Source organism: Tetrao urogallus (genome assembly GCF_951394365.1).
Source record: "Tetrao urogallus genome assembly, chromosome: 8".
Classification (NCBI taxonomy): domain Eukaryota; kingdom Metazoa; phylum Chordata; class Aves; order Galliformes; family Phasianidae; genus Tetrao; species Tetrao urogallus.
The window spans coordinates 22,998,165-23,022,129 of record NC_136821.1 but is presented as its reverse complement, the minus strand read 5'-3'; the positions used below and the strand labels follow the sequence as shown (position 1 = coordinate 23,022,129).

The following is a 23,965-nucleotide window of genomic DNA, read 5'->3' as shown; positions in this document are numbered from 1 at the left end:
TTTAAAAATAGTTACAGCTTTGCCTAAGAATGACAAAATACAGATTTCTCCTCTAGTATACGTGAAACCAGTTATCAAGAACACAGCAAAATGCACTGCCACTCAGACCCCTCCCCTTGTGCCAACACAAGAATCTATGCAGCTACACAACAAGCTGTGTCAAGGAAATTATCTAGCTGAAAACTACCCCAGGAAAAATAAATCAAGATACACAGGACTTCTTTTCCTCCCCTCAACTGGATCAATCTTTTGTTCTCGTTCAGTAGAAGGCCACATGTGTGGGTGACGGCACACAGATGCAAACAAATGGCAGGAACTACAAGACACTGGATTATTTCTTTCCCCTCAGTGAGCACTTTCATTTATAATATCAGTTGATCTAGAAGAGACTCAAAAGCCTGCAGTGCCAACACAACACTAGATACAATATCTTCTAAATGATCAGTTTGTTTTTCTCAGTAAAACTCTGGGAAGTTTCCGATTGCCAGTTTTCTTTACTCATTCCAGCCACAATCCTTCATTTACACATCTACTTCACATACATGAAAACGCCTGGATTGTCACAGCCATGTCAAAAAGCATCCACAAAACAATTTGCTATTTTAAGAGAGGTCTTGCAATCCTATCAGTGAGTCTATGCAAAAATAAACTACTAAATTTGAATTTGTAGGCTGCACATTCACTAGCCTAGTCAACAAACTACTTCTAGGAACCTAGGCATTAGAATCCCATTGAGACAGTGGAAAAAAATGAGAAAATTTATGCTGACTCAAGAACAACAACATCATCACTATCAACAATACTTCAATAAGAGGAGCAACTAGAGCAACCTACAAAAAGAAAGCAACAACTGTCCGACAGTTCAGAGAATGTAAAGCATCCCTGGAGAAAACACTCAACTACACAGGAGAAAACATTCCTCTACTGGCAGCCAGCAAGCTATGTAAACTGTACCCAAAAACAAAGTAATATATTTCCACCTACCTCTTCCATCTCAAAGGAGTCCTTCTGCTGAAGCATTAGATTCATTACAGAGGGGTTGGCAAGAGGTGTGCAGGGCTCCCTACCCACTGATGCCACAGGTGGCCTTTGTGCTGGGGCACCACTTTCAGACGTGGTGTTATTAGGTGCGTTGGGACTGCTGCTGAGGCTGGAAGGGTCCAAAAGACCAGACTCTTCACATTGTCTGTCCTGGGGGCTTACCAGCCTGCTGTTTTGCACATTTGCCACAGACACAGTATTCTCATGCTTATCATCAGTTCCACCAGGCACGATCTCAAGTCTGTGAGTGTCTGTAGCATTTGACTGACTACTGGCTATCTCCTCCTTTACCGTAGCCAGAAAAGAGGGAGAGTCTTTCTTTTTGGAGAATTTTGGCAACTTAGAGTCATTTTTAGCATCATTTTCCTCACTCTCTGTCTCAGCTGGACCTCTTCCTTTTTCAACAGGTGAAGGCATTGAGCAGCCGCTACTATCAGCCTGCTGTGCACTGCAAAGATTAAGCTTGGACAAGGTCTTCATTAACCGACTGGCTGTATTGCTGCGATTTAAGGGAGGAGGGCTGGATGCTTCTTTGCTGGAAGACACTGAATTCATGCTACCAATTTTTTGCAGAGGAGTCCCAGAGACTTGAGAATACAAAGAGGAAAAAGCATTGGCCACAGTAGTAAGCACTTCAATCTGGCGAAAACGACCTGCACGAGAACAAAATGTGAGACAGAGTTTAAGAGGACCTTTGGCGTCGTTACAGCTCAGAACTGCTGATCCATTTCTACACAATTGTTCAAATTGTCAGTGACACCTCTTTTCCTCATATCTGAAAAGGGAGCTTTCATCATAACTGGTGCCTCCGCACCCCATCGAATCTCCCTCTATTTGTATCAAATCCAGAAATGAACACTGTCTAGTTCTATAACCTGAAAGGGATACCGCACAGTACAAAGAAATGGTAAAAACAACTCTGCAAAGATCTCTAGTAAATGCACAAGGAGAACAGCACGAAAAGCATTTACAAGTAAAAATAAAACACAGACATGCAACTGTAAGTTAATTTACAAAGTACCATCAGGAAAAAGTGTGCCTGTAGATGGACAAAGCAGTTCCAGTAAAATAGGACATTTCAGCTATGCCCTCGTTTCAGAAATACTTGTTCCTGACCTAACAAAGACCCTGTCCAAGTCAACAGCAATACTGGCAGAGACTTCAGCAACTACAAAAGTAGGTCACTGCCGACAGCTTTCACAACTCCCACTCGATTCTAAAGAACAAATGAAAGACATATATTGCTATTAGTTTCATTTCCATGCTCTAAAGCTGTAACAGAAGACAAGCATAGAAGAAAGCAACAAGAAAGATACAAAACAGAAGGCAATACCAATCAAACAGGATGCTTTTTATTTCTTCTCTCCCCTGTAGATCATCTTCTCTCATCCAAGGTAAATATCAGCAGTCATCTCTTCCACATTTAAAAACCACACAAGTCTCACTATGGATTCTGAATGGAATTTGGCCTTGAGGGTTTTTGCCAGAACACTAGATATGATACCTTCGCCTGAGGTTGTTTACATAATTAAAAATGTTAAAAACTTTACTTCAAAAACATGCTTACTTGTCAAAGCAAAATTTGGATTTTCCACTTCCATGCGTTGCATCTGAGCGTTCAAAAACACTTTGATATCTATCCCTCTGGCAAACGATGATGAGTTAAAAAATCTTGCTGGAATTTTTGAAGCAATATCTGGTTCATCTCTTCCAAATCCGAGGTTATAGAGCACTTCTTCAGGATCTTCTTCATAAAGCTCCAGTAACTCAGAAACACTAGACAAACGACAAGATGTTTATTGTGTGTGCATCTCCTTTCAGCACACAGTGCCTTCTGTCCAACTTCAGATCAGCCCGCTAGCCAGCTTTGTCTATTGAACTTTTGACTCTTACAGCTCAGTCTACTTAAGGAAATAATTCCGGAGATATCTGCATCTCAAGTTTTGGTTCACACCACCAGAGACACAAGCCCAGACACAGTTCAGATCCAATTCCATTATTTATAAATAAAGGTCTTGCACTGCAAAGCTCCGATCTTAAAATGTTATTAAGATTTCAGACATTTCTAAGGCTTAGGATCAGGCTCATCCTTGTTTACTGCAAACCACAACAGAAAACAAATAGCATTTTATCAAGCAATCAAATGAAAATTCCCTTCTCAGCTACTAAATGCAACAATGCATATAAATCAAGCCAAGTCCATTTAACTTAGGAACAGAAGTAGTAAGTTTTGCCAGCAAAACAGAGCCAAATTCCACTGAACTGTGCCACGACCTTCAAAGCACAGCACTATTTTACCTTGAAACAGTTGCACTGCTTTTTCCAGAGCCTGTAGAGTTCATACTTCTCCCCTTCTGGTGAAACTGAAGTCTCTTCTCCTTCGCCAGCATACCATTGCTGTCAACAAAGCAGAGAGTACTGCGATAAACACGTTCTGTCCAGGGATTTGATTCTCTGTCTCAGAGCTACGTATCCAGTGCTGCCGAATTTCTGTTCCCCCTTCAGCATTATCTGGTTTATATTAGCCATGTCACTTATTGAAATACAATAGGAAAAGCGAACCCTGAGACATCTCAGTAAAAACGTACACAGACTAAGGATTTGAAGGTGAATGCAAGCTGAGAAAACAAATCCCTAATGCCCTCAGCCAACCCTCCCTCCATGATCCCACCCTTACAAGCAGGAGAAGGGAGAAAGCCAGGCATCAGGTAGGCCACCCTGCCCACCACTGGCTCCAGCAGGACCACCTGGCCACAGTGCATCTCTGCCTCACACCCACTGCACCCAGCAGGTGGCTGGGGAAGCTGAAGAAGCTGCAAGATGGAGCAAACAGAAAGAGGTGTTTTCAAGAAGGACTGCAGGACCAGTTTACTGCCTGCATCTGGAAAGAATGCTAGCTAGCTCCTCCACACTCACTGCTACCTCACACCCAAATCCATATTTACACTTGGGGAGTAAGCAATCTTCCAGATGTGAATTTTATCCTGCAAATCCTAGTACCTACACAGCAGGAACAACCACTAAGAAACCCAAGATGATAGAGGATTCACCTAAGAGTGACTCAGGAGGAGCAACAAGGATGCTACCCATACAGGAATATGGACTTCCAGCCAACTTGCAGATTTTAAATATAGCACATTTCATTCAGAAGCTATCCTTAAGAAGCAGAAGCCTCTACTCTGAGAGCTTTTTCCCCACTCCCAAAGGATATCTGCTCCAAAAGGTAAAGCCACTCTTGCCTTGAAGTTCCTGAAGTGATCAGAGACCAGCAAGCCAAAGAAGGTAAATCATACTGTAGTTACCTATAGTTCCTTGCTTCTCTGCTTTTCCCCATCATTATAAAAAATCTACCTCACCTCTGCTGGAAGAATTTAAATCTACATTTTCTGCATTTCATATTAACTGTTCACATGCTATCTGGATCTTCTCCTTCCCTCCCTTTGTAGATAGCCATGTCCTGAACAGGCCTAGCTCTAAAGTAACATACGTGACTTCCACTGCACCCTCTCTCTCAAATACAGATATTTCTTCAAAGTAAAGAGGAAAGAAAAAAAAACAGATGCCTACCACGTTTCCATTTGGGTATCACTCCGCAGATGATTAGCTGTAGGGAAACAAGATGATGTTAAGCACAAACCTCTTGACAACTTCACTTCCCACAGCCAACATGAAAAAGTATCCAACAAGCACTTCTACGAATACTTTCTTTCCATACAAATAGGATTGTCAAGTGTTCCTAGTTTACAACTAACATAAAGACAGTCCAGTTTACTCAGGCATTGTTTAAAATACAAGCTTGCATGGACTGTTTACTTGCTGTAATGAATCAAATAAAACTTGAAATTTTGCTTGCAATAATTTAGTAATTGTTGTATTAACAGAAGATTTATTGCTTTGTAATCAAAGACATAACCAGCTGAAGGGTTTGTCACAATGGAAGGAGAAGAAGAAAGTAAAGATGTGGTCAACGTAAGGATTGCTCAGCTGGAAAGAGAAGAGCAGCTGGTGCCCATAGCCAGGTAACTGATACTGTGTACATGAGCCTCTAAACCCTCACTGTTAGCTCTGTACAGAAGGCCAGGCACTAGTTCTCTCAGCCATGCAGTCCATAAACAAAAGCTGCACCAAGTCTGTGAAACTGATGGGACCCATCACTGTGCAAGGATTCAAGTGGACTTGAGGAAGGCCAACTATGGAGGCCATGCACATGGTCACCAGCCTCCTGCCAGCAACTCAGCCCTTACTGAAGCTGCAGAAGCCAGCTCCACATGCAAGCATCCCAGGCAGCATTATTCTTCCAAAATACCAACACCCCCATCAAAGCAGGGAGTTGACCCTCAGAACCTTTGGTTCTCCCAAAGAGGCAACCCAACATTAACAAACTCGCCACATGAGACAGGCAAGGAGCACACATATGTTACAGCAACTCTTAGAATCAGCTACAAAAAGAGCAAAGGTATGTCAAACACCGCTAGAAAAACCTTGCATTTGCACTCATTGCATTTTCAGGGGAAATGTCAAGAACAAGGAAAACACAGGGACCTTATAACCTCCAGAGACATCAGAAAGGAACTCAAATGTAAACGAAATGCAGAAGCTGCATTTTTTTTTAAATTTTAAATATATTTTCATACAGTATGAAAGCAAGCCCATCTACACACCTTAATTGTTGACTAGTTCCAGCTGCTAAACTTTGGGCTCTAACAGCCCAGTAGGGCACCAAGGTTACAGGATCCTGTCCAGTGCCCTCTGTACCATTCTTGCAGGGCTCTGGCGTGTCTCTGGGGTCAGGCAGCCAGAGATGCACAAGGGCAGGCCATTCATACCAGCCAAAGAGGCCGTCTGTACAGTGAGGCACGCAGCACTGCTCTAAGTAGCTCTGTTGTCTGTTGTTCTCTGATGGGAAGCAAAGCCCTGCAGAAGCTCTCGTGTCCTTACACGTGGAAATGAACCAGCAATTCTGGCACTGAGATCTTAGTCACCTGAACAGATGGAAATGGCTGTCTGCCAGAATCATGCTAGAGGATCCCCAAGAACAGAAATCCTCAAGAATGATAGAGGGAAAAGGGCGGGGAGGGAGAAGGCCAGAGGGAGGCTTTCTAAATTGCATTCTTAGTCATACCCTCAGAATTGGGATGACTGCTAGAAATACATTTTCCCTATGAAATCTTCACATTGCAGTGAAGCTAATAAGTGGAAAAGACTAAGGGGAAAAAAAAATCCTACTTACTCTATTGCAGTACGTGAATAATGTGCAGCTTTTCTGTGATTATCAGATTAAGGTCATTATCAAATTAACTGCTTTCCTCAGAAGTACCGAGTCTTTAAAAATTAGAGATACCTCTTTCTTCAGGCCCTGTCACACTGCTTCAAAATCACTGACAATACAACTGTGGACAAAAGGGCTTTCTACTATGCAAATTCTGACACTTAGAAAACCATAGTTTAAAAAACTACTGAAAACTGAAGGCTATTTTAAAATTTATTTGTAAGTGATAAAAGATAGAGCCTTATTGCTCCTATCCTGCAGACCACACTAGGAACCAGTTTGAGAGACTGTTTCACGCCATTTTAGTTATGGATGCTTTGGATCTTTATGGATGCTTTAAAAGCTGCTTGTTTGTGGGCACCTCTGCCCACAGAGTACGGTAGCAAAAGAAGCAAAACCAAACACGTCCAGTACAAACAGCCACATCTCCTTCCCTTTAAAAAGGGGAAGAGAAAGAAAAGGAAAGGAAGCAGCTAGTGACAGAAGAGTACATAACACTGCTGATTCAAAGGACTTACTCAGCTTCGGTAATTTTCATTTTTAAAAGTGCTCAGCTCTTAATGGGTATGCCTCTTGGCTGACAGAATTGCATTCCTCCTTTCAAAACCCCGCACTTGCCACTCCCAAGGGTTTCAGTGGAAGCGGTGCATGCACAACTGCCAAGAGTAACCCATGGACAAGACAAACAAGTAGGGGAAAGCACTTCTGCACAGCACCAGTGAGTGCTCAGGGCTGTGCAGCAGCTGTGGGCATTAGAATGTGAGGGCAGAAGAGAACACAGAGTTGACTCTGACCTTCAGATTAGACCAGCACATTTAGCAATAGCAATATCCTAATGAAAAAAAAAGCAAAGCTTCTTGCATTTTCCTATGTGCTCCATGCTGTTTTTTTGCCCAGTTTTATCAACTGCCTTTGAGAAGGAAAACACTGTCTTTCAAAATAAAAATCAGATGACTGAACACAATTCTTTTTTCTCTAGAAAAAGTCATAATCCTGCCACACCCACCTTCGGCTCCCAGGGATAAGTCATCTTCAAAACTTCCTCCATTTCTCACCAGCATGCCTGAAAATGTACAGTTAGCCGTTCAACTACTACCATGATGCAGTGTTTTCTTTTCAACAGCTTAACTAAAGATACTAGCAAGACATTTCAATTGACACAACAGGATATAACTAGACCATATCTACAATCCCTGCATTACTCATACACTAAAAATGCACTAAGTAGTGAGAAGTCACATTTAAGAACTCAGTTTTGGCTTTTTTTTGTTTTGTTTTTTTGAAAGAGAACAACTCCCGCATTGCTTTATTTTTATGTTCAGAAGCATTCCCACGTCAGACTGCGAGCAAACCAGAGTGCAAACCTAGAGGTACTACCTACCGTATCCGCTCCTTCTACAGATGGATTAGCCACCAGACATCTTACCAGGGGGATTCTAAGTCTGAGTCCAGCTTAGGTATTCTCTTTTCTCTTTCACTATCCCAGATTAAGAGTTCAAGCAAAGACTTCAGACAAAGTCAGTAACTCCTCCACACTGTGTCACTAACTGCAAATTCTCACTGTACTTTGAACTTTAGTATTCAGACCTACTCAGATAGTAAAATTTTCAGGTGTGGCAACCTGAGTTATTAGACACAGATACTATCTAACACTTGCCAGCTTGGAGAGAAAATTAACAAACTCTCCCATTCAGCTTTTTTTTTTTTTTTTTTTTTTTTTTTTTTTAAGTCTTAAAGTCTCCAGAAAGATTTGAAATTTCTTAGGCACATCTGCTTCACAATGAGAATAGCCCAGTAGTGTTGAGTAGACTGTCATACTACTGATAAATTGCCAAGGTCTCAGGTGAACGTACACAAGAGCATGCTTCTCAGAAAAAAAAAAGATCCCAGTAGGTAAAGCCTTTCCTTACCCTTCAACAGTGGGTTGCTCTGCTCATCCAGGGAGGCTCCCAGAGGCGTTCTGAAACCACAGAAGAGATTAATACCAGCTTAAAAACTTGCTGCTTCATGTCCTTCCTTGCAGCGTGCAACAAGCTTGTGATAGCAGCAGTTGTCCCTCCCTCCGCCCCCAGAGAACACAAACATATGAGGACTGGCAATAACTTCCCAAGCACTCCCCAGCCCTCTGAACAAATAGAGAAAAGCAACAAAATCTGTTGATAACTGTAGTGCTGTGACACAACTCAGTGGCAAGACTTCAGGGCCACAGCCCTCTCTTGAGGAGAATCACAGACCTCCAAGAACACCCTAAAACCATGAGTATGGGGTATTGAATAGGGCAACTCAACCTCATTTATGTGTCAAAAGCCTTACCTATTTTCTAAACATTTAAAACTTCTTACCATTGATTTACCTTAGGCTTTGAAGAGAGAGGTGAAAAGCTGCACTCACTGGTCAGAAACAAGACAAAATCTTGTCAACTACATTAGCTGTCATGTCCCAAGTGCTAGTATTTTATAGACTCATTGCAGATCTCATTTGGATGATCTCTGCTATCCCTGTTCCTTGAAAGTATTCCTTCCCAGCGGATTTGCCAAATCTCACCATGTCCAGAATCAGCAGCAGAAATCAAACAACTGACAGGTCCAATCCCTTCCCATGCTCACATGAGATTTGTTGACACTCTCTGGGTATTTCTACACCTTGTATCTGAGAGATGTCTAACCAGATAGACCTGTCGCCGTTAAGTAGCACCATAGTGCTCAAAACCCAAAACAAAGCCAGAAATATAATACCCATAAAGAAGGGAAAAGCAGCCAATATTACATAGATTTCATTTGGGTTTTTAATTAGACAAGCACATAAACCAGACCACGGAACTCAAAGCAAACAATGCTCTGATACTGTATTTGTTTTGGTGTCACGGCCAAATTAAGCAAAGAAAATTTGCACCTGCTTTCTCACAGATCTTGTACTTTCCAATTGCTTTTCCCCTTCTGAAAACAGTTTAGAGTTTCCATGTTCTGCCTGCTGATAGAGAGCAAGCTAATATTGGCATGGGAAGCGAAGCCAGCCCACAGTGAGAGGCCAGCTCCAGCAGCAGGAGCTCCCAGGTACACCAGGTACACCCAGGTGCTGCAAGTGACAGGACAAACCTCACGAACTCAATTTTTGTGTACTTTCCACGTCAGGGTTTCAAAGAAGTTAGAGCAGATTCTCTGGACCCTTTCAGCTCCAGTCAGCCCTGTGAGTGCTCTGTGACAGCACCTGTGCCCGCTGCTCACATGCAGGCTGTGACAGGCACCTTCCGCTTCTTACCCCTCCCCTTCCAGCACCTTCACCTTTCCTATACAGAAACTCACTGGTGGTGACTTTGTCAGCCAAGCTCAGGGCTGCACACACTGGCTGGCAGAGAGCAGTGAAAGCAATCACCAAAGCTGGCATTTTCTTTGAGAAATGAAGCTCCATTAGTACTGCAGTGCATTGGCAGCTACAGGAAAAGCAGCTCTGTCAGCTATCCGTCTGCTTCTCTGTTTGTGCTCCTGCATACATACACAGCTGCTTTGCATTTCTTTTTTTTTAGGAAAAGTGCATTTAAGAATTAGGTGTAACCCAAGCTTAAACAGAGACAAGCACTGACACCCAAATACTGCAGGACAATGTCAGGAGCAGTTCTGCCTCTTGGTGCATGGCTGTTTTCCAGCATCAGGGCCAAGAAACCAGCCCCAGGCACCCCGCAAAGGGGTCAGTTTAGAGGCCACTCTACACACAGAAGTTCCAGAGGAAGCACTGCAGCGTCCCCATCACCTTGATGCTGAGGACACGAGGAGGGCTGGGAGTACCATAGGCCCCAGGGAGGCTAGAGCCATGGGGCTGCTTGGGCAATGAGACTTGCAGTATTTCATCTGCATTCCCACATGGCTGAGTCACCTGTTTATTATCACATTAGAACAATGACTTATTGCAGCTCTGGTGCACACAGGAGCGGGATGGATCCTGGGGTGCAGGTGAGAGATGCCACGTAAGCCACGTGCTCCCCGCAGGCCTGCCTGCTCAGCCTCCCACAGCAGCAGGACCAGGGCTCTGTGAGGTGTGTAAATGCCCTCTGCTTAAACCCCTCTGCTTTGAACAACCTGACTTGGGTAGGAGCAGTGTTTATTTTAAATGTGGACCAAAAAAAACCCAAAAAACTATCTTATTTCTGAGGCATTTCAAGAACTCATTTCCTGCGCATCTCCAGGACATAGTTCCTAAATACCTCTGACACCCCCCTGAACCACTGGAGGAGTTTAAACACATGGAATTAAAATAGCACACACCATACCGCTGAGTAAAGTTTCTCCATTTGTATCTGTGTAATACAAACACTTTTGTTTCCCTTCTAACCTTACAGGAGTCAAAACTAAAAATCTTTGCAAGCTTTCTTACAAGCCTAAAAATGCCTCATCAAACCGCCAAGGAGAAAGAAAAGAAATGCCTTTCCCAAAACATGAGCAAACCGGACGCTCTGGGTATCATCTCACACTTCTGAAGCCTCTGTAATTCTTGTCACAGTTTGATACATCCTCACTTTCTTGGTTTTGTTGCTGTTGTGCTGTGTTTGTTAGTTTGTTTTTAAACAATTCTACACCACATCAAGTAGCATGGGCTATTAAGAGCCCTACCCTCTTCTCCAAAGCAGATGTGACATAGATTCATATGCCAGGCAAAAAAAAAAAAAAAAAAAAAAAAAAAAGCCCCAAACTGCTAACATGAACATCATGGGACAGCCAGCCATTCTCTTCATCTTGGTTATAACACTGCTGATGCTTTTGGAAACAGACAGATACATCTTTTAAACAGATCTATTTATGCAGGAGGTTGATATTACTGTTTTTGTGCTACTGCCAATTCAAAACGAGATCTAAGATGTACCCATTTTCCAATATACGTTTCACAAAAGCTTATATAAAATCAGACAAAAATGGGAGTGACTTTTCTAGAAAATACGTAACAGAGAAAACACTTCATTTTGGTGTAGTGATAGTTATATTTCTATACCAGGACAAACTCTTAAGAACTCTTAAGAAACTCTTAAGAAAGTGATTGTGCGATCACCCAACAGAAGACCAGCCTGTGAATGTTACCCACACTTTATAGCAAAGCTTCAAAGCAAAAGCAATGTTATTAAACAATAACTACCTGAGATGACAACAACTGCAAGTTTTCTCATCTACTGTTTTCAAGCATTCTTTTTTAAACAACAAGAGTATCAGTGGCACTGATGTGTCACTTTTAAAGCTGCTCTCTTTCTCTCTTTTCCTATATACATTGTTATCAAGATAAAGCCTGCTCAGGGTTTCTATACATACAGTCACTTTGCAAGAATGCAAGCTGAATAATCACTTCCCTGCACTTAACTAGCTGCCGCTCCCATGTACACTATATACATAGAAACTAAATCATTCTCCAGCTTTAAAGCACAACTGTGCACAACTTCAGGCAACTGGAATGGTACCTCCCACAGGTATGGACAGTATCCGTGTGCAATCAGAGGTAACTCCTGCTTGAATAGTTTGGCTTAAGAGATTAAAAAAAAAAAACAAAAAAAAACACCTTTATCTTTCTGAGGAGAGCACAAGATTTTTCTGATACTGATACTCTCTAGAACAGTAGAGCTACACTTAAAGAGACTTCTGTGGAGGGGCTGCAAAGGGTTTCACAAATGTACATTAACTAAAGCTTGCGCTTTTATGTTAGCAAAAGGATAAAGTCACATTTTATTTCCTTACATGTAAAACATGGAAATAGATAGCAGACCAAGATTCCCACATTTTGTGAATCTGCTGCCACAGATGCAAACACATTCCCCAGAAGTGCCAGTATCTCCTTTAAACAACAGTTGCTAAAGGACACAAATAAAACAGCAAGCTTTGCATTATCCTTCAAGATTTGCAACCATTGATTAAGGTGTTTGTGCTGACAATTTGCAGTTCTGTGCTATTTCTTAAATTCTGCACCAGAATAGAGGGCTGACAGTGTCAGGGAATGTTCTAGATAAAATCCTACACATACAGAGAGAAGCGCTGCAGTGGCATTAGGAAGCACTTCTCCCTCAGGGAGCTCTTCCCCCTTCACTACTCCATTTTTCCCCTCCCCACTCAAAAAAGAACCACAGATATATAACATCTTTATTCTGCTAAGCTTTTAAGGATATATTCAATCAGGTCTATTTGTAGGGAAATTCAAGAAAATCTCCCATTTTGGCATTCCAGGAGAGCAGCCTGCCAGGGCTGGCCATCAAGTTTTGGGGATGCAGTATGATTCCATGCCTTTCGCTGCCAACACCCCTCCCAAGGTACAGCCTACAGACATTATGAAGAAATCTATACTGTGGACACTATGGCTATAAAGCAGTCCAGATCACAATCACAGGAGTAAGCACAGCTCAGCTGCTTACTGGATCAAAAGATCATAAAGGCACAGCTAATCTTAGAGGTAAATCTTCATCTAAAGCAGTTCCAATGGGGGGAAAAAAAAAAAAAAAAAAAAAAAAAAAAAGAGAAAACTTGAACTTTGTTAAGTACTGGAAAGCTAAGTGTTTACTTTCGTGCATCAGAGGGATGAGAACCCTTGCAGGGTAGCAGGACAGAATAAAGAGACAGGACAAAAGTGGCTACAACAGGGTTTAAAAGCATTTATGCTCTATGCGATTAAGACCGAAGAACAAGTAACGCAGACAGCATGCTCCAAACACCCATAGCTCATTTTGTGGCAGCACCAGTCACAGACTACGCATGCCCTGTCTCAAGTTAAAGAAGCCCCTCTTCGAGGAACAGAGCAGCTTCTGAAATAACGCTGCCTACCTAAGTCCGAGCCGCATTCCCCCCAGCCAGAACGCCTTCAGCCTCGCTACGCGAAGGAGCAACAGTGCCCAAAACCCGCTCCTCCACCGTGCACGCGTTCAGCACCACTCCCCGCAGCCCGCACCGTTCCGCTCCGGGACCCACCTGCAGTCCTTCAGCCATATCGCGATCTTCTCGTTGGGCACGCTGTGGCCTGGGGGCAGAGCAGCAGACAGCCGACCGTCAGTCACCGCCCGGCCGTCGGGGGCGGCCCCGCGGCGTCCCCTGCCCCGCCGCCCCCCGCCCTGACCTGCTTCTGCGGCCAGCGGCAGCTTGCCGCCCGCGAGGTGGTCCCGCTCCCGGTCCTCCTCCTCCTCCTCCTCTTCCTCCTCCTCGTCGTCTTCCTCCTCCTCCTCCTCGCCGCGGGCCAGCTGCGCCGCCGCCGCCGAGAGATCCTCCGCTTCCGACGCCTGCCAGGAGTCCCGGCTCTTGGCCCAGGCCTTCCTCTTCTGGGTCGCCCCCTGCCACTCCTCCGCCGCCGCGGGCTCCTCCATCGCGCCGGAGGGGCTTCACGCCGGGAAGCGGCCGCGGCGCTTAGCCACCCTGCGGGGAAGCGGAGCCGCGCCCGCGCTCAACCACCGCCCCGAGCCGCTCCCCAGCTCCCCCCGGGGCGGCCCCGCGGGTCGGCGGCCCCGACGCCGCCCGCTCGACTCCCAGCGCCCCGTCCCGCCGTACTCACATAGCGCGCCACGGGCAGGCAGCGGCGGAGGCTGCGCCCGGCCGGGCTGCGGACGGCGGCTCCGACTTCCTCATACCGCTGGGGGAGAAAACGCGGCGGCCACGTGATGGCAGCGGGGCTGGCGGCATCGCCTCCTGCCGGGGCCGCCCGGGGCCGTCGGGAGTAGCACGGCCCGGGGGGACGCCTGCGCTCCTCCGGCTGGGGAGCAGCAGGGCGGGCACGGGCGTGCCGGGAGGCTTTTTGCACGGAGAATCGTAGAGCTGGAGCAGAAAAGCGCAAGGAGACAGCCCGAGAGAGAGCATACAGCTTTCTGACTTGTTTAGGGGAGTTTGAAACCAAGAAACCTCTGCTCCGGTTTATAAGTAGAGGTATATGGGGACACCGGCAGTACCAAAGTAAAACTAGAGATGTGCTTTCAGCGATTTGAGAGCCCCGCACCAGGCACCCCTGTACCCAGTCTGGCCCTGCGCCTGCAGATCACCCTGTAGCTGGCTGCGGCAAGCGGGTGCGTGGGATACCGCCTGTTCAGAAGTCAGTCAGTCTAGGGGAATATCAGCTTAATAGCACTCATTAACTAGATGCATCTTGCTGCAGATGAGGGACTCCAGCGTTATCCTCTTTTTTTTTTTTTTTTTTTCCCCAGCTTTATAGCCTGTATAGCCCAAACTTTTCAGGGAATTCTTGTCATTTGTTTACCTCTACAAAAGAAAAAGAAAACAACTTCCCCTCTGCCTATAGGCTATTTTCCCAAATAAACTTAAGTTTTCTGAATAGGTCATAAGGTCCTATTGAAATTAAAACAGACAAACAGCAGCACAAAGACAGCGTATTTATATTTGAATTGTCCTTTATAGTTTTATTGCCATACGCATTTTGTGACTGCATTTTTAAATGCAGGTATTCATTCTCTTAGAGAAAGAGCAAACAACACTTAAATCCTTCTTGCTGATCCTCAAAGCGATCAGCATTTTCCCTGCATGGCAGACATGCGCTCACTTGTATCTGAGCCATGCCCCAAGGCCACCTCTGTCCCCGGTGAGGGGAGCCACAGGAAGCACACGGAGCCCTCCCCAGCAGACACTGCGCTGAAGCTTTGTGCTCAGCAGAGGTCACAAACAGGTGTATTTCAAGTCCTGGAGCCTTAAAAACAGTTTCCCGAGTTTGGTTCTAAGAATCGAGCACAGCATTGCTCCAGCACAATAGCCAGTATTCGTCATTTGTGTTTATGTGTGGTCTGTTGAAAATGAATCTGTATGGTTAAGTTGCCCGGCTGAGGGCTGCAGCAGAATCCCACAGGCAGTGGAGTGCTGTGACATTCTCACACCACAATTGTTTTTCTCCTTCCCAGGGAACACAATAGCTTCTGGGAAGTAACAGTTTCGTTGGCACAGCAGCGGCTGAACAGTTGCAAGCTAAAAGCGGTACTGTCTGCAGTGCCAGTGCATCTTTAAGGAGTTCTTAATCCACAAATCGCTGACATTATTGCCTATAATTGCTTGCCTGTTGTGACAACAGTGGGAGAATATTTGAAATACAAACAGCAGCCAAGAGCTGTTTGCAAGAGCAGTCCTGCAGCACCCACCACATGCAATTTGGGCTCACGCTTTCACCTTCATCGCATCTGACAAAGTTCCCTTGTAACTCCATACGAATAACGATTGCACACCCACTGTCCTAAATAGGTCTTTATCCAAGGGTAGAAATTTGGCAGCTGCTTCTTTCCAGTGCTTGTAAAAAAAAAAAAAAAAAAAAAAAATTGTTTTGTAATAAAAGCTCTAGCTTCAGATGGTAATTGTTAGTTGTACTTCAAAGAAATAAGCAACTGGAAAAAGTATCCCATTAACTCTTCTTGTCACTAAAATCAGACCAACTTGGTTTTTCTGAATTACTTTTGAAACTATTAGTATTTATATATTAACATTTATATATATATATTACCAATAGTTAGGTAAGAAGGAATAACTGTTATAGATTCCTTAAGTCAGTACTGCCATGGTTATAAATCTACCAGGCATCACAGTAACAAATCACAAGATATTTTAAAATAATAATAGGACTTTTATCTTCTGGGTGTCAGCTCTGAATGTATAAATCAATATATAAATATATAGGAACACACAGACACAACTTAGCCCAAAGAATCCCACTAAGTGAAGTAACTTATTTTTGAAGCAAAAGGGTTTTGAAAAGGATGCAAATCAATTTTTCCCCCCTAAGGAGTATTCTTTCAGATACAGAATTGTTTTCTTTTGTTGTTTTTTTTTAAACACATTCTCTTGCAAACTGAAAAGACATAAATGATGTGTTTCCACATCTTCCCCTGGGGACTCATCCCAGAACCCATGTTCTCTGTGAGCAGCACTTTCCTGCTGTGCTGTATCTGAAGGGTTTCCTGAGCTTTAAGTAAGAGCAGATTGCTTCCCTTCAGGGTCTGAGCATTGAGAGACCCTTCACTGCTCCAGTAAGGTTACACAGTTTATCTGTATCCCTGCATATAATATACCTCAGCCTCCAGATATTAAGTGCATCTTTACAGGCTATCCAGGTGGGCCCTCAGTAGCAAGGTCACAGCCTATTACTCTATCTGCTACCTCCAACAGAAGGCTCCCCATCACCACTGCCACCCAGTGCCAGAGAAGGGGTAAGCAGGAGCCAGAGAGGTCAAGGCAATTTGCACTGGCCAGATATAGAAGCAATTTCTCCTATTTTCCAGCTCAGAAGAGGGCTAAGCCCACCCCATCAGCCATCCTGCAGGATGCACAGGTCAACCAGCACCCAAAGTCCCATTGCGGAAATCCTGCCACAGAGAGGACCCCGTGACCATGTGAGCGCACACACATATGGAAGATTCTAAACTGTGTAATTAGGAACCTGTTTATATCCCAACATAAAACAACAACAAAACCCACAAACTAAACTCTCCAGCTAACTAGGAATGGTTAATCCTGTTTTGGCTGTGAATTCCCTGTTTCCATGAGCTTCTATCCTAGAACATGTTCTCAAGGACACAGTCCAACACGCCCCTGAAGAACAGGCTTAATGCATCCCAGTACTGTGCCTTTTGTCCCATTAAATGCCTTAGAGCAGAGGTACTGTAAGAAAAGCACACATTTAAACTGCAGTGAAAACAAGCTCATGACAAGATAAACTTGATACAGCTGCCTAATGTAGGTCTGATCTTGGGACAAGCAGCTCCTGATCAGTGATACATCCTGACTGCAATTGGATTTCCATGGTGCTGGTTTTTTTCCACAAAGAAGAGAGGAGGAGCTAACAAACAGATCACCCTAGCAAGCATCCTAACAGAAAATATTTTCTACATAGTAACAGAACTGTGATATTGTGCAGTTATTTGCTTTGGCAGGGGGTACTTAAAGAGCAAGAGAATGCCTGAAGACACACACAGCTCAGTGTCACGTACATTTTTTGAAGTTTCCACAGCCACATTTTAGTGAATGCACTTCATTAAATTAACTTCTTTCTGAGCCAAAAAAATAAAGTCTGAGGCCTCCGTAACACTATAAATGAAAACAACAGCCTGACAATACATCAGAAACACCTATTGAATATAAAAAAGGGTTGTGTACTGTCTCTTGTGATATTTTCAGACTGATGGCCCACTGCAACGATGGGCAGCTTGGTTTCCTGACTTTTCCATTGCCTACCCCACCACTGCAAATGAAAGCAAATGGCTGAAGATTGATATTTGTAGAGTTCCTTGGAGATGGTGGTTTTGGGAAGGTGCAGATATCTATATTCCCAGCTTTTCCATGTGCCTCTCACTACCCAGTTCCTCTTCCAGCAATGGCAGGAGGCAGAGCAGCCCTTCTCTCTCCCACAGAGCATCCACAGGCCTTTTCCCTGACAGTAGACCTTTTCTTTTTTCCCCCTCCCACTGGTCTCGTAGAACACTTTGCATTATTTTAGTCATTCCAAGAACCTTGCATCTCCATGCTGACAAAGCACACCAAGAGTATCTTCTGTTTTAGACCTTTGAGGATTTTTCTCAACAAACTTAGAAAAGGAAGCAATGGTTTTTACCACACCATCAGGGATTGCAGAAACCTAAATCAGCTAACTGGGACACCATAATTACTAATGCAGAACAGAGCACCTCCTTGCATCCAGTGAGATATATACATGCCGCAAGATACTAATAAAAGAGTTTATAGAACATTGCTTTTCTTTTTTAAATTAAGTGTTCATTTTCTAAATTGCATATTTAAAGCAAAATGTTGCAAGTTAAAGGCTGTCACATCTAGAACATCATTCAAGTATCTTTCTTCATAAAGAAGAAAATCCTATGCTGGTTTGGAACAACCACTGTTACTAGACAGATGTTCTTTCTCGAATATATGGAATAGAAAGGATGGAAAGTAACCTGGCAGTTTTACTCTAATAAGTTAAAATGTTCAGACAGACTCTATGGCTTTGCCAGTCATTTTGTTTATGTGAATGATACGCATGAAGTTTCTATAAAAGAAACAAATGCATCAGTATTAATTAAAAAAAATCCAACATTCTGGAATAGTCCAGCACTTTAGGCCCTCTTGAAAGCTATTGGTTTATAAGGTGACTTGTATTTTTATGAATTCTTGCAGCATGAGGAAGGAGGAAAAAACCCACTTCCGTGAGGGCGTTTACAAGAACTGTAGCATAGCAAGAGGAAGTTTCTGGAGGAAGAGCCGGATATCTGTCCTGAAGTGGATTACAGCTGTGCCACCAAATCAGATGGAGACAGCTAAGGCCAACTATACGTAAATGTATGAAAACAGACACCATACAGAAGAAAGTAAAAGTGGTGTTTAATTGTCCAAGATGTAAATGCGTTCATGTCTCTGACCTATGTCAGTGAGTAGCTGCAATTTTTGAAGATATTAAGAAAGCAGGCTAATGAAAGAAATAGCACAGATTTAGGATATTGAGAGTGTGCTTCATTTTAATTTTAGAATTAGGTTTGAATTTTCTCATTCCTTATTGCCTTTAATTTTAGAGACTTCCATTCCCTCTTGAGAATCATCCTTATGACACCAGGACAGTGTGGATTAATGCATGTATCCTATGCCACAGCATTCTATGCTTTTTACAGTTGGAGAACTACTGGACAGTTTTATTTATAATTACTCTTCTTTCTAATCATTTCATTTTTGTTCCTAGTGGAACAGGATAAAAAAAACAACCCAGAAACCAGAGGAGATTTACCTGCACTTACAAGATCTTTATATTATCATCTACATTCAAAAGAAGCCTACTAGTATTTCGACTCTCTTTGGAATCCCTAGCAGAACTATTTAAATTAATTCTTTAACTTACACATACATTGAGGTATGAGTTGCTGTTACAGTACCCGTGGCCAAAGAATGATCCAGAGGAAAACAAAGCAAAGGAATACAGAATATCCAGATCTGCACACCATATATTCCCCTGCAGATTCATTTAGAAAACTCACTAGACAAATTTCTTTTTATTAATTTTGTTTGTTTTGGACTTCTGTAATGTCTTCTGTAGACTTCTGTTGTCTAGTGAGTGACTTCACAGTACACCCTTCACCATTTCATCTTCCTAAGTGCTCTATGAAGCATACTGAAACTTGAAGTTAAATTCTCTCTAGATTAGAGTTGAAGTTTTTAATCAAATTCAGAAATTTATACTGGAGAAATAGGAAAATGATCTCTATAATTTGTTTTTCTTAAGAAATTTTTAAAAAGCACCAAATATGAAGTTGGTAATCATTCCTCATCTGAAAGCCTACACAACATCTCTCCATAAGCAAGCATGGAGGATGTGCCTTTTGATTGCCATCCAGAGCTGAGCTGCTCAGTTTTCAAGACTAGTTAGTTACACAAGTGTGTTGTCAGATATATTTACCCAATGTACCAATATCATTCATGGGCTTGACTCAGCTCTAAAATTAATGCATTTCCTTTCCTTGGGATATATGACAAATTCCAGAGTGATAATGGTATTGACTTTAAGGCGTTAACCAAGTTATTCTACAATTGCTACTAGCAGTAGAACAAAACACACCAAACTAAATTGAAAACAGTAACAGTTGACAAAGAAAACTACAGCTAGGTTGGGCTACGCAGTCTTGGTGTTCTCATATTACGTAGTGTAAGGTGCACCCACTCAGTGCTGAGACATCAGTTTAAACAGTAGAGCTCAGAGTGCCAGAGGTGTAACATCCATCTGTGGCAAGGGTGGGTAGGGAGGGAAGGAAGAAATCCAGCCTTCAAAGCTCCTTTGAGCTAAGACTTGGCCAACAAAAGATTATCAATTAAACAACATGAAAGCAGGAAACAAAAGAAAGATTATCTACATTTAAAATATTTGTAATTCAATTAAAACAAAATTGTAATAAGAAGAACAAATTCATGCTTTTTCCCTTTATGCGTGAAGTAACTACTTCTGAACTCAAAGCCAGTAAAAGAGCTGTAAAGGACAGAAGACTTCCGTGAACCTGCTTAAAGAGGCATATTTTACTTCATCAACTCTTCCACACCAATCAGTAAAATCTAAAGAAAGATGGTTTCACCCGATTCAATAATTCCTTGATGAGTCAACCATTCTATTTAAAGCCTTTTCTGTAAAAATTTAATGGTCAGATGCTATCATTCTAAAGACGATATTCCAGTCTAACAACTCCATCTTGTTGCATGTATTTTTAGACATTTATAAATGGATCCTGCAGTGTTCAGAGTGCAAGGTATTTCCCCAGCTGACTGGCCAGAGCCCAGTCTGATCCGGTAGTGGCCAACAGCCACTCCTGTCCTGCAGTTCTTTGGTGACTTACGTGAATTCATTTATGTGGTCAACAGAAGTGGCTCCCACTGGGCAGAAGTCCAAGCATGAAAGTGTCACATTTTGTACTAATCATGTGCCTCATGGCTGTCTGTGGTCCTGGCTGGCAAACCCTTTGTGCAGAAGTCTCATTAACTTTAAACGTAGCTCCTTAAAAAGCACAGAAAGGACTGGCAGTGGTTAAAGTGATGCCAAAAATAGATGGAGATGGAACCTGTGCTGCCCAGAGAAATTACTCCATTACTTCAAAGTTCAAGCTTTCTGGTGCTAAAACAGAAGGCTTTATCTGCTCAGACCATTTAGATACTAAATTCATATTGCCTTTGGGAGCACTAGTTAATGCAAATTCAAATGCTTCCAGTCTCTGAACTCAGACAGACTTTCCCATCCATTTAATCAATTAAAATACCAACTGAATGTCCAAAAGCAGTACATACACAAAAAAGCCTAATTTCTTTAAAATTGTCTGAGATTCTTCCCCTGCTGCGCAGTGGGAACAGCTGATGTCTGCGTACTCCCTGAGGCTGGCTAATCCCAGAGTGCTCCTACCTTCTGCAGCTCTTGCCTCCCACTTGCCTTCAGCCAGTGAGCACACCTGCACACACATTGACATCTATGCCTCTTTTTAAGTACTCAGTTGCTTACTGCAGGAAAGGTTGCAGTTATCACACAGAAAGCTGTGGGCAGTAGATACAGAAGGGTGAGAAAAAAACTGCCCTACTAAAGATAAGGACTCCACCATTCGTGTAAATAAGTTAAGTTAATTTGGTTAGAGCAGATACTACAGAATATAACACCTAAGGGATAAGAACATGACATTTTTAGTAAGGCCTATTGTTGATAAAGAGTGATGCTCTAGACAGTGATGGCTTATTTCAGTGCATGTGCCTCTTTCCACCAAGCTTCTGCCCTCACTCCAGTGATGAATGGGTCACAGTATTTTCATTCAGGGCTCCCTGGCACTAGCAAGAAGCAGCTTTTGAACATTGCTCTTAACCCATCCAGGCTTTTCTAGTACTGGAAAACCTGGATTATATTAAAAAAAATGTTATGATAAAAACTGTTTTGACCCATCCACTGTTGAAGGCAGTTGCACTGGATACAGAAACATGCTGTGTTTCCAAAGGTAAGACATTGGAACAAGCTGTCCAGGGAAGTGGAGTTGTTTCTTGACCACCTCCATGGATGACATGTAGACACAGCACTGAGGGATGCGGTTTAGTGGGCGTGGTGGTGATGGGTTATAGTTGAAATAGATTATCTTACTGGTCTTATCCAACCTTAATTCTACAATTCTGTTATTCCCTTTCTGTCTTATACTCTGGTGGCTATAGCATACAACAGATCTGGTCTGTAATGTCCGACATACTCCACATATCAGCTGTCACACTGACTGTCAAACTCACAGCTGTTAATCCTGTGCACTCACTCATGTTCACCCCACTTGTACATGCCCCTCTTCATAGTTCAGAGCTTGTACAAAGCTGGAGGCAGCTTTACCTCACCACCAGCTTTATTGACCTGCCTTTCCAATGCCTTTCTGTTGGTGGATGCGTGCACTCACACGCACAAGACAGGGTCACACAGAAAGATTGTGTGTGAGATTTAGAGGTGATTAATCTCACTAAGGCAGCATGGCACTACAGGAAACTTCTTTGCAGAAAGAGGCCTTGCTTTCATCCCGGCTAATGATGAGGGAAGAAAAACTGTCCCCGTATTTTCAGTTATGGCATTCTTTGTTTTAATGATTAAATGTGAAGGAATAATTATGCTGGCACTACTGAGCATACCACACTTTAGAAGCTCTTTATTTGCCAGTTATTGTTTGTATTATAAATGCTGAAGTGAAATGACGCATGTGCCCTTTTTGCTGTCATATTGTTTGCTTTAACTTTCATTGGATCTAATCCAATGGTACCTTTACGTAGGCTTCTGTATAATTAAGATAGTGTGCAAAGCCTCTGAAAGGAAATCATTAAGTCTCTTGTGGAGAATGCACTGCTTTCCATGTCTGTGCTTTTTAAGAGGATATAAACTCACCCTTCATCAATTAACTTCATGATAGTCTAAGCATACTTCAAATACAAATCCCATACTAGGCTTCTAAAGAAGCTTTCAGTGAAGTCACATTGTGGGCTACAATTCTCTGGTTACAAACATAAGTTTCTTGGTTTTCCTAATTGTGAGGCATTCGTTTCTTAGAGGAAAAAAATACTTTGGAAAAGTTTGCGATTCCCTCTCCCTCAGAAAACACTTCACGTGACGTTTTTAGGACCTTACAGGAAAGTGTATCAAAACCAAAGAACAGCTCACCATCTTTCTGGGCTACTGCTGCTGGTACCTTGGTTAAAGATGCTAAAGCCAGAAATCAAAAGCACAGGTATGCTACCAGGGGGAAGAGGAGTGATTTACCTGCTGAAGAGGACAAAGGATCATGAAGTTTTACATTTGTTTGCTCACATGTAGTCACAAACACAAAGCTGAAAATTTCCCACCACCTATCAATAGCCACCTCTTACTGCTCCCAGCCTGGGGCTGCCGCCTGTCCCAGGGTGATCTGCCCCATTTGCCCCATGCACAGCTGCACCAAGATGGATCCAATCCTGCTCTAAAATCAGAGCAATGATAATTCTGCTTTGCAACTCAAAGCACGCTAGCCAAAAGACCTTTAACTAGTGCTAGTGTATGAATCCCCTGTAGACCACTGCACCATTTCTCTCCAGCATCACCTCTTCCCATCTTACCACAGAGGATGTACATCTGCCCTGCATCTAACGAGTCAATCAAGTAAACACCAAAATCTGCAACACCAAAAGCTGCACCCATGATGGGAGAGAGCAGCAGCAGCAGAGCTTTTCCCTCTCATACAAGTTCAAGTTGCCATCGTTAAAAACTAAAATAAAGGTGAACTGCAGGAGAGAGTTGAAATCTAAAGATAATTATGAAAGTAAAAATGAACAAAAATACAGCATGCAGGTACTAAGTATGTTTGTAGATCAATGCACAACAGTAAGGAGTGGTGAGTGAACAGGCATTCAGTGCCTTTTTTTAACCTAAGACTAAACAGTAAGTGTATTAAACCTGGAACTACTTGACTCAACATGCTTTAGCAAAAATTGTAATTAAAAAATCCGATTAAACAAGGTTCCATTCCCACACACAGCTCCACCTTACTGCCTTGGCAAAGCTGGTGCTGGTAACACCCTTCAGCTAGTTTTCTCAGAGCACATTAGCAATTAATAAAAGCAGAGTAGAGGAGTTCATGTTTGTTTCCAATACATGGATGGTGCTTAGGGCATCAGTGCTGTCTGACAAAGGGTGGTGTTTCTGAAAAAACACTAAATTGGCTCC

General features: G+C 42.9%; 1 protein-coding gene across 1 annotated transcript in view; it reads right to left on the bottom strand.

The window, feature by feature from the left end:
* ITPRID2 (ITPR interacting domain containing 2) overlaps positions 1–13,283 on the bottom strand; it is a gene marked incomplete at its 3' end in the record, with an annotated part of 38,438 nt that extends 25,155 nt beyond the window's left edge. The window contains exons 1-7 of the mRNA XM_079538948.1: positions 13,240–13,283; positions 8,221–8,270; positions 7,317–7,373; positions 4,609–4,645; positions 3,340–3,438; positions 2,609–2,817; positions 985–1,694 (exon numbers count right to left, since the gene is read on the bottom strand). Of these exons, the coding sequence (XP_079395074.1) occupies positions 985–1,694; positions 2,609–2,817; positions 3,340–3,438; positions 4,609–4,645; positions 7,317–7,371 (1,110 nt within the window). The 5' untranslated portion in view covers positions 7,372–7,373; positions 8,221–8,270; positions 13,240–13,283. The remainder of the gene's footprint in view (positions 1–984; positions 1,695–2,608; positions 2,818–3,339; positions 3,439–4,608; positions 4,646–7,316; positions 7,374–8,220; positions 8,271–13,239) is intronic.
* Between the last annotated feature and the right edge of the window lie 10,682 nt (positions 13,284–23,965).